The sequence below is a fragment of the Neodiprion pinetum genome, chromosome 6 (genome assembly GCF_021155775.2).
Source record: "Neodiprion pinetum isolate iyNeoPine1 chromosome 6, iyNeoPine1.2, whole genome shotgun sequence".
Taxonomy (NCBI): Eukaryota; Metazoa; Arthropoda; class Insecta; order Hymenoptera; family Diprionidae; genus Neodiprion; species Neodiprion pinetum.
Window position 1 is genome coordinate 4,180,889 of NC_060237.1, and position 14,332 is coordinate 4,195,220.

Consider the following 14,332-nt stretch of genomic DNA (forward strand, 5'->3'; position numbering starts at 1 on the left):
CGGATACTCTGGGATACTCCACGGCAAGGTATACATAACGTGTCCGGGAAAGTGGCAACACGGTGCGTTGTGAGTAGCCTGCGTAGCCTGTCAAATTTAGATCGCCTGATAGAAAAAAAGAAACTGCTAAAGAATAATCAATGTGCAGATCGGCTCGTTGAGTGGATTTTTATGTGATAGAAGTAAAAGTGATAATCGCAGGATGCAGTTTTACAAGGAGAAATTGCTGTCACCTGGACAGCTGAAACGGCTAAACGAGCACAAGTACAGCTGTACCAGCGTCAGCTTAATGGACCCGTTTCTTCAGCCGTGGTGGAACTGGCTCGTTAGCAAAGTTCCACTTTGGCTTGCCCCGAATGCGATAACTGTCCTTGGCCTCACCGTAAACATCTTGACGACTCTGATCCTAGTCTGGTACAGTCCCGACGCTAAAATCGAGGTACCTATTTACCAATAACACAACCATAACCTCAAACTTTCCAGTTATCATTCCCGTTACGTCGCAAAAACACCAACGACTCATTCAAGTTTATCGATAGTCGAATTTCCTTGTTTACTACTTTACTCAACCGCGATCCTATCTCTTTAACTCGTTGAAATCCCCACACACTTATTATACATGTATGCAGGTCTACAGTTACGGTTACTTAGTAATATTCTACGTAATATGATTCCTTGTATTAAGATTTTTTCAAACCCCAGTATACTATGTTTTCTTAAAATTATAATACATTCTATATTTACGATGTCAGGGTCTACATGGTTTTATAATCGCTTGGAAATAGTTTTTTTTTTTTTTTTTTCTAAACAATGATTCGTTACTTATTTCCTCGTCTTTAGGCACCGCGATGGGCATGCTTATTGTGTGCATTGGGCTTATTTGTTTACCAAAGCCTTGATGCGATCGATGGTAAACAAGCAAGGAGAACTGGAACGCAAAGCCCGCTGGGCGAGCTATTCGATCACGGCTGTGACTCCATCTCAACAGGTACGAGTCGGATATTACACATTCATTATCAGAAAAGGACTGAAATCGATTAGTCGCATGTCCTTTTTTTGGTTGTTTTTATTTTACTTGTACAATAACCATGTGGTCTTATCTTCCTACAGTTTTCGTCGCCTTGTCGGCGTGCATAGCAGTTCAGTTAGGATATTATCCGACATGGATGTTTTTTCAATGCTTTTGTGCTATAACACTGTTCTATTGTGCACACTGGCAAACGTACGTTTCAGGTAAGAATTTGAAATTGTAAGTACATTGAAAGATTGATGTACTTAAAATCAAACCTAGCTGTAACTTTTACTCAAACCAGTATTAGCCGCAGTTTGTATGTGACGTGATGTATTTGCAAACAGGTACGTTGAGGTTTGGGAAAGTGGATGTCACTGAGGCACAGTTCACGATCATCGGAATCCATATTATTTCAGGAATCTTTGGGCCCAGCATTTGGATGACAGAGGTTGTATCCCTTAAATGTCTATTTGTGTTAAATTTTTTCATTCTTTTTCAAATAATGATATTTACGAAACAGTTTAAGGTCATTTTTAATTGCAATACCTTCAGTACATATTTAATTCACAAAAATATGCTTGCACATTTGATGAGTTTCTTAATCATTTATCAATGTTCAATAAATATTTCTTTCTGCAAGAAAGTTAAATCTACAAATAGCAGATCTGATTATATAAATACGTTACAGCCCATGTCACACATCCATGACTATGTTATATGTTAATATTTTTAACTCTGAAAGTTGTATTGTTTTTTATGTTCATCCTATTATTTGTCTTTTTGGTTGAATAATTATCCAAACTACACAGTTTCTACACTGGTAAATGTCTGTCAATTATAGGGCATGCCAGAAACGCATAAATATGTATATAGACAACGACTAGGATTTCAAGTACTGCAAACTTTCAGGAACTTGAAATTTATTCGTTTTCAATACAAGTTTCATAAAATGTTGATGCTGGCACGTGAATTGACAACTGTGTTGCCAACTTATTAGAACATTTTGGCAAATGATTTTCAAGTTTAAACACAGCAGTTATTAATATTCAATCGTTATGCTAATTCATTACTCAGTACAGGCAGGAACAAGACGTAATTCAGTGTCAAATTCGAATATGCATAGATTGGTTCAGAACAATTATTATGTCGACATGAAGCTCGTGATTCTGTTCTGAACTTGATGAAATCTAAACTCGAAACATAGCATGTAACTGATATTACTTCTTTTCAGAATTTAATGTCCCTTTAGCGCTTTAATTTAATTTTTCATACATCACACTTGTGTTTCAGGAGACAAAAGTCTCATTGCGTGTACTCAGTTTGTACCAGATTCCATTTGTTTTTAATGTGCCATCCTTTGTTTTTTTTTTTTTTCCCCCTTATATTATGCAAATTGCAACTTTGGCCTGTTGAAAAATTTTAGTCCTCTTTACGCTTTGAAGTTTAACTCGTGTCTCGATGAATGCTTGTCTCTGCAAAGTCTAACAATAATATTTCTTGCAGATACCATACATTGATGGTTTTGAATTAAAATATTTGATAGGCGTAATGACAGTGGTGTGTACATTGGCAAACTTGTATTCAATGTTTTCGGTGATTTTCACCGGAGGAGTGGGCAAGAATGGTTCAACCGTGGCTGTAAGTTTGATAGTTAGACTTTTCAGTTGGCGATGCAACAAAAGGGAACTGCATGGCATGAGGAGAGCGGTGCTGAATTTATCGACTCACAATAGTTCTTTGTTTTTCTTTTTTTTCACTAACATCAATTTTACTTGTTGGTTTTGGAATCATATCACTTCTTTTTGTCCTTTCCTTTCATTTCCTTCATCATTTGCCATCACTACTCGTACGAAGTTTATATTCTAGGTACTAGAGTTTTGTAAAAAATCCTTTACCTTCTGATTTCAACAATTCCATTTGTACATCGAGCACACAGTTACAGGTTTTTTTAAATCAAAATCTCTGACATTTTATTACTCTGATACGTTATTGTAAAAATATTTCTATAGTATGCAATCAACCAAATACGTAATGCACATGAGTCCAAAAGACAGGTACCAGGTATACAAACCGAGACGGGTTCTGACCGTTTCAAGTCTATCGACATCGTCCGCTACTATCTATTCAACCTGCATAGCAAACGATACGAGTGGCCTTGAATTACTCAGAATCTACCTCGATTTGTGTACATTTTTACAGCTTTTATTTAAACATTGAGCTTATTAATATCAAATGCTTTTACCTATTATACTGCCGAAAGCTGTAGAGACCTCGAACTTTTTCTGTCCGCTTTTTTTTCTCATTCGATCTAACTAAAAAAATTAAGTATGAAACCAGAAACTGTGTTGTTTTCTTCGTTAAAAACATTTGTCTCAATTCCAAAATGCTCTAAATTATTAATGCTATGTTCATGTAACCATGAAAAAATAATAGTAATTGTCTAATACACAACTAAACCATATATTTTATTGCATTGAATGTCTCAAATCATCCCCGCCACACCTCTATCTCATGAATGCCACTCTGAAGTTATTATTTTCCTATTTCATTTCAATTAATCAATGCCATTTCCTTTTGAGTCCAGTCATTTTGTCGCCGAATATTTTTTAACGAGCATATAATGTATTGAGCTCTTTAATTACGTCATATACTGATTAGGCGTAATGTATTAACGACTAATAAAACTACCGAAATTTACACCAAGCTATTTCTACGAAAACCAGTGAAAATGACTGGTCATTAAAAAATATTTAATTCTTGCATATCTTTGTGTCATATTGATATACATTTTCTATTATAATTTTTTAAAAACCAGTTATTTTGATTGATGTAGTACTTCTAGTGTCAAAGAATTCAAATCATTATGATTTTAAACAAAGAATGTGGCTAAGAACCGTGGTGACAGAAATTTTATAGGTATTATCATATTTTTTCTATAAATGAATTATACCAGATTGACGGACTTAAGAGGAAATAAACAAAACTGTACTGCTAAATCTTGCGATGCCTTTTGCAGTCGGCAGTTCCCACGTCTCTCGAAACTCCTCGTGTTAATGTAACGATCGCAGAAAAGGTCGTTTATAATTTTTTTTTTTTTTTTGCATTACCAATAGTCTCTTGTGTGTTTCATTTTCTCTCGAATTATTTCAGCATAGGTGCGAGCAAAACTAAATGCCCCTCATGAAGACGATATTCTTCTTTTATCCGCAGTATGAAATGAATACTAATTTTCTCATGGAGTAGTTATAAAATCACTATAATTGGCAGAATTTGTGAATTTGTTTAGATTCCCGTGCCTGGAGTTGGCACTGTCTCTAACTTCGTAGCTGTGATATTTTATGCAGGCTACATTCACGTGTTCGTTGAATTCTGTAGAGTCTTTGAATCCGGTGGTGTCGGAAAGAATGGTTCCACAATAGCAGTAAGTCATAAAAATTGGCTGATCGCATATAAAAAATTGTTTTCAAGTTTTTCCTTGTAAAATATAATAGATTTTTAATTTTGTGAACTATCCTGTGCTTACCTAGCCATATTTTACCTGGGCGTTACTCTGGGTATTCCTTGGTAACGGAACTTGAGAGTTAGCAATGTTCCACTATTTTTCTTACTCTACAGCTGAAAATCACAAGTTATGCAATTAACTGCTGAATTATTATGCAATTGGCAAAGGTCTTTACTTCCGCTCTATTTTAACAGTTTATTTAATGTTGATATAAGTGAATGTAAAAGTAATATAAACGATCATACATGTATCTGAAAACACATAGATGAAAAAATTTGTATTATGCTGCGAAAACTTATTTGGTGCTAACGTTTATCTGCTTTCGATAATGCTGAAATAATATCAGACTTATGGCTATTAATTCTGAAGATTTCATGTTTGGCGATCATCTATTTCTTTTAAAAAAATATTGTACTCCTTTTTCAAATATCTATATTGATAATAATCAAAAATTATGATTAGATGAAGCAACATACTTTAGTGCAAGAGACTAAGTAAAGTGTACGTAATGTAGTCAGTTTTGAAGTAGTTTCTCATCATTGTCGTTTTCTCATTATTCTATGTATCCTGATCTGTTTTATCAACAAATCAACACCAAAAAATCTCTTCATTGCCCGATATACCGATACATGTACCGATGTACATATTTACGGTATATATTCAATACGCAATACCGATACAAACCACAGATGCCACTTCAGATTCACAGTAGGTAAACGAAAAAAATCGGAAATCTCTAACTTAACCGAGGAATCACAACTAACGTAGTACCACTGTGTCACGTATTCCTAATTGGACTCAATAATTAGTTACATGTAAGGGGGAAAAGAAACAAACCTTCGACTCATCCATATGTTGCAGAATCGTCAAAATCAATGTTGACTTGACTACATGTTTGTGAATTTAATCATTTCGGTTTCTTTTGTTTATTATTATTATTATTATTACTATTATTATCACTTTTATGTTGAATAAATTAACAATAGTTCTGTTCTTTTATTTTCATTATAGTATTTTGTTAATAAATATATGGTGTGTCATGGGGAACGCTGAAATTACTTGGAATGCATTGTTAAAATAAAAATCTGGTTGTTAATTCCAATGCCATTTAATGAAGCATAAAAGCAACTGATCTTTTGTACTCATTGCACGTATGTATATTATCTCTTTGCGACTAACCATCGGTTGTATATTCCAAACGTATAGTTGCCATACATTAATACAGAGGTGAAGGTGTTCCCTCTTTGGGCAGCAGTCGGAATCGCTGTTTTGCTAGCGCAGAGCAGCGTGTCCGTCATTCTTGTCGGTGGTGTTGGAAAAAATGGCTCCACCGTTGCTGTAAGTCAGCTCACCAAGGCAAAGTTGAAAATCCCTTTGTAGCGCACAATTCGTATGTTTACTTTGATTTAGGCCCATATGTCAATCTTAATCACATGAATATGTAATATGTGCGATATGATAGTCATATTCGATATATTGACATACAGCTCAGAGTGCAATAATCAAAATTTCTTACAAACAAGATTTCAGACTATTAGTAATGAAACCTTTCCCTACATCTGCGTACGCGTTACTTGATAATGAAAGCAGTGCTATCGGCAATAGGTCTTCCAACAACTGTGAGTTTGTCATTTTTCTTGAGCCATCCAATTAGGTGGATTAGTTATAATCATTCGTCGATATTTACTATTGGGCCTAGGTCTTGCACTGTATTTTGAATTGATCGCATTACAGTGTTGTTTTTATTGTTGAAATTAATTTGAAGAGGTAAAAACATTACTTTTTTGCCAGATGTTGTATACGCATAAATGATATTTTTTTTTTTTTTTTTCGAAATCTTCAATCGTATTTTGATATCCAGTATCGAACCTTCAAAACCCCTTCCAAAAATAATCACGTCATCACTTCAAATAAGTGTGCTTCATTAATAATGTAATTATACCGCTACATAGAAATTGATTTAAAGGCATGTTCAAATTTGGGCAACGATGTATCTGGTAACTAACTTTATTGACTAGTAAAATAAATGTTTTCGCTTAGCGTAAAATTTCGATTCGTGCCATTGAATTAATTCAATAAACATGATCGTTTTCTAATGGTAAAGGGATAGCATCGAATCTATTAAGTTTTCCACTCTAAGCTGTCGCAACTAACAAGTAGATTAAAATAACATGCATGCATTCGTATTATGGTTTAGTTACTTGGAGAAAAACAAGTTATAACGATTTGTTATCTAAATTTGCAATGTAGTTGGCAAGTTTTAACTAGTTATCGCTTCTTGGCTAATAGATATGTTTAAGCAAGGATCCGGCATATTACAGAATACTGTAGAGCATCTTTTTTTCAGGGAACCTCGGTATTATCTCCGATCATCCCATTCAGTTTTGTTGTGGTCCCAGCATTCATAATATACAGAAAAAGTGCCGAAAACGTCTATGAGAATCACCCTGCATTGTATATACTTGCATTCGGCATGGTTGCTGCGAAAGTGACCAACAGACTCGTGGTAAGTTAATAATGAACATGCTGATCTTATCATTAGTCGGCGACGGCTGTAAGATCACGCGTAAGAGTTAATATTCAGAATATCTTTTATTCCTTCCCAGGTTGCGCACATGACAAAAAATGAAATGCAATATCTGGATACCGCATTGATTGGACCTGCAATGCTCTTTCTCAATCAATACTTCAACTTCTTCATCAAAGAATATTACGTTCTTTGGCTTTGTTTAGTGAGTTATACCATACCGTACAATTACACTTATGGCACGATACTACGATTGTTCAGAAATTGGTTACCTTTCATTCGTGTCATAGAATATTTCATCCCCTGAGTTTGACTCATAGACAAATTTCACATTCTATTTCTTTCACGATGTTTTACATTCGTCGATCAACAGCCGCAACCGACGTTTATTATTCTAGATTTGGGTAACTTTGGACTTGCTTCGATATTGTTCACAAGTTTGTCTGGAGATTTGCGATCACTTAAAGATCAGGCTATTCAGGATACCGACAGGTGGACACCGGATCGGAACTTCACAGACTTCCACCATCACCGAGAAAAACGGTACTAACAGGCTTCAACGTAATAGACTCCAAAAGAAACACCATTAAATTTACATCGTGATAATGAATGTATCATATGATGCGCAAGAAAAGTTGAACGAAGCCCAGTTTGTTGTTAAATGTTTTGATATCGTTGTAAATAGATATAAAATGTCGTTAGTCACAGTTCGTTCATTATCACGTTACGATTCGTTCGACTCCAAGCCAACAATCATTGAAAAATGAGTTGAAATTCGTTTACAAAGTACACTTCGGTTTGTCGTCAGCTACATTCTTTCAAGTTTTGACAAATCTTATTTGTATCTCTCAAGAGATTGTACGTGTGAAGTTGTGCCACCTCAAGACTTCCAATCTAACAGTAAAATATGTTTCATGTAAGCATTTACTAATAATTAGTGGACAATGAATTAAATGCTCATTTTTCTGATTTCTGTTTTTAATAATAAGCTGTTAGTTGGGGCGGAGAAACGAGCTTATCACAAGGAATTGGTGATGGGTCTTTTCTTTTAAACATAATCGAACGACTGCAAGCAAGCTTGGACATTTGATTTAGCATGCTTCCCTTAATTAGTTTGACTTTTTCCGTTACAATAATCTTCCTTAACTGTGAGTGTTTGCGCTTCTATCCTATTTACAGAGTGGTGATTATGAAAAATCTGTAGCTTCTAGTTCCATAACACCCAGGTGGCTGTGAGCAAGGCAAATTGGTGACCTGGATCACAAGATGTCCAACTTATTTATTTAAATACTTTTTTAATACCAATCGACGGTGAAAATCATAGTTAGCCCGACGCGACAATATTTACCTGTACGTTTTCTACTTAAAATCAAATTCTCACAGACACCTAATATTAATAAAAAACAATGATAATAATAATTATGAGAATAATGATAATAATAAAAATAATTTTACACAGTTGGATGATATTGCTTGTCAGCTTATCTGCCTTACAAAAAAATTTTGCAACAATTTTATACACACAACACGTAATAATTTCATTTTCAATTGCCTAAAATCTTACGCAAACTGAATATGAATATTTTTAATTCGCTCAAATACTCCTACGCACAGCTATACTTTTCTTTCCTCTCTATTTATTCCTTATTTCACCCTTTCGCAATCAATGCAATATGACAAGCAACATGATTTAACGAGGTCCAGTACGGTTTTAACGTTGTACCCTCTGTTGCTTTCCTTAGCTTAACACAACAGTATAGCAACAGTCTTCTAGTCAGCGTACATATGTTTGACAACTAGTTAGCGGTTGAGAGTATTTCTATCCATGATAAGCTCTCTCAACAATCTCAGTGAATTAGTTATATACACAATTAATTGTGGCAAAGAAGTGTATTTTTGTGAAAAGTTTTTATGGCGAGATTAAAAAAGAAGGACGGATAAAAAATAGAATTGGGAATTTGATAATTCACTGCCCATTGTTTTACATCCTGTACTCTTCTTCAGATTTCATACTAACTGTAAAATTAACACTATATAATTCTAAAAGTTCAAACGCCATTTGTAACAAATCCGCATAGAACAAAAAATTCTTTGTCGACGATTTATAGGTATACAATCTACCTCTTATTCCGCTTGACAAGTCCACCTGTCCTGTGAATAAATGGAACTGATTTTCATTCTTCATCCCAGATCACCTGAGTAGTAACCGATTGAGGATAGCACTATTCCCCTAATGAAAAGCTTTTGTATATAACATTAAGCGTGACACGTAACCCTGTACATAAAAATGGCATTCTTATCGTTATAAATATATTTATCGGATTCATGTGAATTACAAACGAAACAACATGTATTGAAGTATGTATTTAATGTTGTTAGTCGAGCTGATTTCATCCTTTGGTATATAAATCGCAGAGCGAGATATGTATTTAGTGTTTGTAGATGTACACCGATGGAATATTTATACTCTTTATAACCAAACTACAGTTAGAATTGAATCTTTTCTAAGGTACACAACAATATTGCAGTTGCTATAATATAAATTGGGTGACGAAATGATGATAATGTATATTAAATAAATGCAGGTTATATTATGAAAAATTCTAATAGAATTTGATAATTCAGAACACCTTTCCAATACAACATGCCTATGTATACTGTATTGCTCAATTTGTGCTCTACATTTCTACGAATTTTCTAGGTACGTTAATATACTCTTTAGCATGACTTTCATTGGCCTAGAATGACAAATTTTTATGCCCTGCATGTAAGGGTGTGTGGCTGTGTTCGTTTTAATGAAAACAGAGTAAGGTTGTACAGTTACTGCAAATAACCGAAATCTTTCTTAAACTAACACTTTCTTTAGGTCAGGACTAGGCTGCTTTTTACTTTCCATAACTTTGCACCTTCTCTCTGCCTACATATATACATATATACACATACATACATATGTTTGGTATGCATGAAGAGTTTTGTTCGCAGTTCACATGGTGGTGGAACAAGAACCCCTGTTAGACGAGGAGTATCACCACGGCTCTGAGACCTCCCTCAACCTCTGATATTCAGATTCTAGTTTTGCGATCACAGTAGGTGATTGATGTACTACAATAACAATCTCAGGCTGAGATGTGATATTCCGACTATCCGAAGACAAATAGTGTAAATTAGAGAAAGGTGCAGTTGTCATAAGAACGTTGAATCTTGTTTGAAAAAAAGTTTATCTCTGTATGCGATGTGAAGCAGTAATGTTTCAATAGCGATGGACAATTTGTTGCCAAATTGTGAAATGCCGTAGTTACAGCTGCGCTTGTCAATGATCGATCTGCAATTTAATAGTTTTGGTGTTTTGCTACATATGTTTCATATGGCAGAGCGTTAGATTTTTATTCAAACAAATGTTTCATTCAAAAAGTAATTGAGAAACTCCGGTAAAACGAGCATGGAAATAATTTATTTTAGAAAAAAGAAATCTAAGGACTTATAGATCTGTTTATAGATGTGATATCGTGTGAACTCGAGACGAATTTTAATCAACTTGTAGTTGAAAATTATTGAGAATATGTAGATCAACGTTAATATTTGAACCACGAACATTGGTATGTACGGTATAATTAATGTATCGTTATTCCGTAGTTTCCTTACTGCAAAATTAATCTATATACATTTATACTTTCGAATTAGTAGAATAAACAAATGCTCACAGATTGAAATAATGTCTCACAAGAATATCAAGTATTGTTACTCATTAATTTGAAATCTATTCGATTAGCAATTTATGGAAAGCTGGAATTATATTATTTTGTAATAACAATAAGTTGCCGAAGCGATGGATCGTCGCAATAACAACTGTTTTTCATTAACTTTTAAGTTATATTAACAAAGCGTTTCTAGAGGATGTAAGAACAAGTCGGGCTCTAGGTGAGAGACATACCGATGTAAATGAGAGTTACATCGCTGAAAATTCCATATACCTACATGTATTTATCGTGTGCCTTAAGACTACTTTCGTAAGGATTATCCGATAGCAAGTCCAGTTTTATACAGTAGTAATTAAATTTTAGTATCAGGTGCTTGTGTCATCCAGCTTGTACCCCCCAGCCCCTCAATTATATTATTAATTGGAAATTCAATACCTAAGAAATTTGCATAACAATGCATTTACCAAGTTGTACGGCTGGTCTTCGCAAGTATTACTACAGTATTCCAGTGTCATTTGTTATAGTTCTTTTCTTTCTCTTCGCGTAGCATGATGATAGAATGTACGGATAGTCTTCTATGTACCTAACTCGAAGTATTTTGATTACCCAGTTGATCAAAATACTCCAAAAATTAATTATAAATTGTTCAATCTAAGTAAACCAGGTGAAATGAATGAAATGTTATAAATACAGTTACACCTACCTACCATAATATAAAATATTCGTATAGGGCCTAATATTTTTAGTTTATATTTAAAACATGTAACAAATTTGTCACAGGGGTCCAGTTTTGGTGTGTATGTATTTAAGATTATACTTTGAATATATATAATATTTATGATGGTCTTTAACTTAGGTTTCGCATAATTTTTATCGTGAATCAAACCGGTGCTAAATGGTTCAAAAATCATCTTTCTAAATCTGACCTATGCACCTTCACCAAGCTTGGATTTTCCCCATTCAGGATTGATTCTCATAAATAAAAGAAAATTTTACGTAAAAAACAATATTGTCTTCATTTGAGAATTCTAATTGTTAGTTTTTTTCAATCAATTTTGAACCCATTATTTTTTAACGATTTGAAAAGGATTCGAAGGACGTTGCGATAAAATTTTTTATAAACGCAAGTTAAGGATCATCCTAATGTAGATATGCATATGGGGTAATCTGTCGAAACTCAAATGCCTCCTGACTGACTGAATCGCCGTCTCTGATTCGGCTAAAATTTGTTTTTTTTAATCTTCACTACGCAAGATGAATGAAAACATGAAAACCAATGAGTCGATTCAAAGACGATCTAGGTCAGGACTCGTTCAAGTTAATATGTATTTAACTCAAATATAATTATTACAAGTTTGCCCCATTTTATCTGAACTTAAGCATGAATGTTAACTATACCATTGGGGTAAATAAATGTTGTGACCGGTGTATAAAAATTATCGTTTACTATTTTTATTTTGTCCGTTTGAAAGAATTTTTTTTTAACATGCATGGTAATATCTAACACCTTGCGCATGACGTAACGACATATGTTTGTAAAAGCATGCTACATTAAAGTTAACAACCGCTTCTTTTGCAGCTCTGTACCTCCGTTATTATTTTCAATCAACCCCGCGAATTTTCAAGTACAATTTTATTTCCAGAGTATTCTAAAACTGTCTTTGCTACAAATCGGATGATAGAGAAAAATGGTGTACCGTATTATATTGGGATTATTAATGGTTGAATAATTCAATCTCAGCTATTCCACACCACATTTTTAAAAATATGGTCCATATGGAAACACATTATGATTTTTGTTCATATTAACCAACTATGCACTCGTGTTTTTCTCCGTATATTTCTGATTGACATTAATAATCCCTGCGGTAAATTATTTTTAAAAAACATTGTGTATCTGTTGAATTTATTGTTCTCGAAAGCAATAGCATACCTATACCTTTAGCGTCTCAAGTTTATTATCCGACACATAAATTTTCTGAGTTCCCTACTAACTTTCTTACCCCACACTTAGACCTAAATCTAATTTACGTCATTGGTTCAGGCACATTTTTTGGCATCTATCAAATTTTTCAATTTCCCAGTTATAATTTGCAATATGTAAAACTCGCCAAATTCGCAACGTGAATTTGCTAGACATTTTCTGACTCTATTATTTATTTATTTCTTTTTTGTTGGAAAATTATAACCCTCCCGTACTAACGAATCATCGCAATTCTAAGAAAGACGTCTCTTTTCTTGGGAGGTAAATAGCTTCATACTTTTTGCTACTTATGATACGTACAGATAAGGTATTAAGTGAAGAAGCGTTCTCACGTACCACGCCGGAATTCGCTATTGTACGCAAAATCTAAGAAAAGCTTCTTGCGCACTTATTGTTTACGGTTTGTTACGGATGATGAACAAGGGTTCCTACGCATTTTGGAATATGAAATTCCCTGACTTTTCCAGGTATTACAGCCTGAATAAAAACTTTCAATAAATATGTCGCTGACTAATGACAATTTTCTTACATATTAATATTAATACCTTCAATATTACCCAGTAGTTATTTCACTGTCTGACTATCAATTTACAAATAACAGCCTGTGATTTTCCGCGAGAAAAAAACGAATACAGGTTTGGTGCTAATTAAGTAATATAAATAAAATATATAGAGTGGTGTGACGAAACAAAATTTTAAATGCAATTATTTTTTTTTTTTTCAACCCTGCAACTCATGACCTTATTTTTCTACCCGCAAACGCATGATTGGGGTCCTAACGCACCCCAAGCATATTCTTGATCATAAAACCGGTCCTATGCCGATAAACAGACTTTATCATACATGGTTTTCTTCTTTTTTTCACATTAAAGAAAATGGTGTACGAGAAATCTGATTTTACTTACATTTAGTTAATGAAAATTAGCGATAGCGGCGCTGAGCAGAGTCCAAAGTTCGCGCGGGGTACGTTCGGACCCCAGTCACGAGTTGTAGGATTAAATTCGATAATACTTTGCATAAAAACGAGTTTATTTCTTCGACAGACTCAAAATTCCAATGTTATTTTCGAAATTCCCTGACTTTACACTGCTGTGAGAAATTCCCCGAGTTTTCCCGGTTTTCGAGGTTTTCCCTGTGCGTACGAACCCTGTCAGAAGAAAAACAGCTACATGTACTAGAAATAAATGATGTAATGAAATAAAAATTCTTCCACAATTGACATATTTTTTACACGACGGCTTTTTATCCAGCATAAAATTTCACTCGCTATCAGTTTTAGCTCTCTTCAAGCGAAACCTCGATTAAGTATGCATTTAAACGGACGGCGAGCGGAGTCTAGACGCGGTTTTGGATAAAAAAAAAGCAATTGAATACATGCATTAAAATCTAAAATTTACCCACAATCCCCATTCCAAATTGAGATCTCTAAATTTGTTTACCCAGACTACATCATTAATGCAACTACGCAGCAGTGCATAACACAGTTTTACACGAGCCGTGTATACGTATAATAGTTAATTAAACCGGTGTAAGATTGAATTATTTTCTTTTTCTTTGCAAAGGATTTGACCCACCAAGTCTGCAATTAGTTTTTTCTACGCGTACGTCA

The 14,332-nt window shown here is 34.2% G+C and overlaps 1 protein-coding gene across 6 annotated transcripts; it reads left to right on the plus strand.

The window, feature by feature from the left end:
- Window positions 1-10: 10 nt before the first annotated feature.
- On the plus strand, window positions 11-13,942 carry bbc (choline/ethanolaminephosphotransferase 1 bbc). Of its 6 annotated transcripts, XM_046630225.2 has the most exons (11): window positions 11-439; window positions 841-988; window positions 1,111-1,233; window positions 1,357-1,460; window positions 2,516-2,650; window positions 4,299-4,433; window positions 5,721-5,852; window positions 6,862-7,020; window positions 7,121-7,246; window positions 7,440-7,584; window positions 10,024-13,942. In XM_046630225.2, the coding sequence occupies exons 1-11, from the start codon at window positions 203-205 to the stop codon at window positions 10,098-10,100; spliced, it is 1,521 nt and encodes a 506-aa protein (XP_046486181.1). In that variant the 5' UTR covers window positions 11-202; the 3' UTR covers window positions 10,101-13,942. The 6 variants fall into 6 exon arrangements, with proteins under 6 accessions (XP_046486181.1, XP_046486176.1, XP_046486177.1 ...); XM_046630220.2 differs by lacking the exons at window positions 2,516-2,650; window positions 5,721-5,852 and having other exon boundaries at window positions 12-439; XM_046630221.2 differs by lacking the exons at window positions 2,516-2,650; window positions 4,299-4,433 and having other exon boundaries at window positions 12-439.
- The last annotated feature ends 390 nt before the right edge of the window (window positions 13,943-14,332 follow it).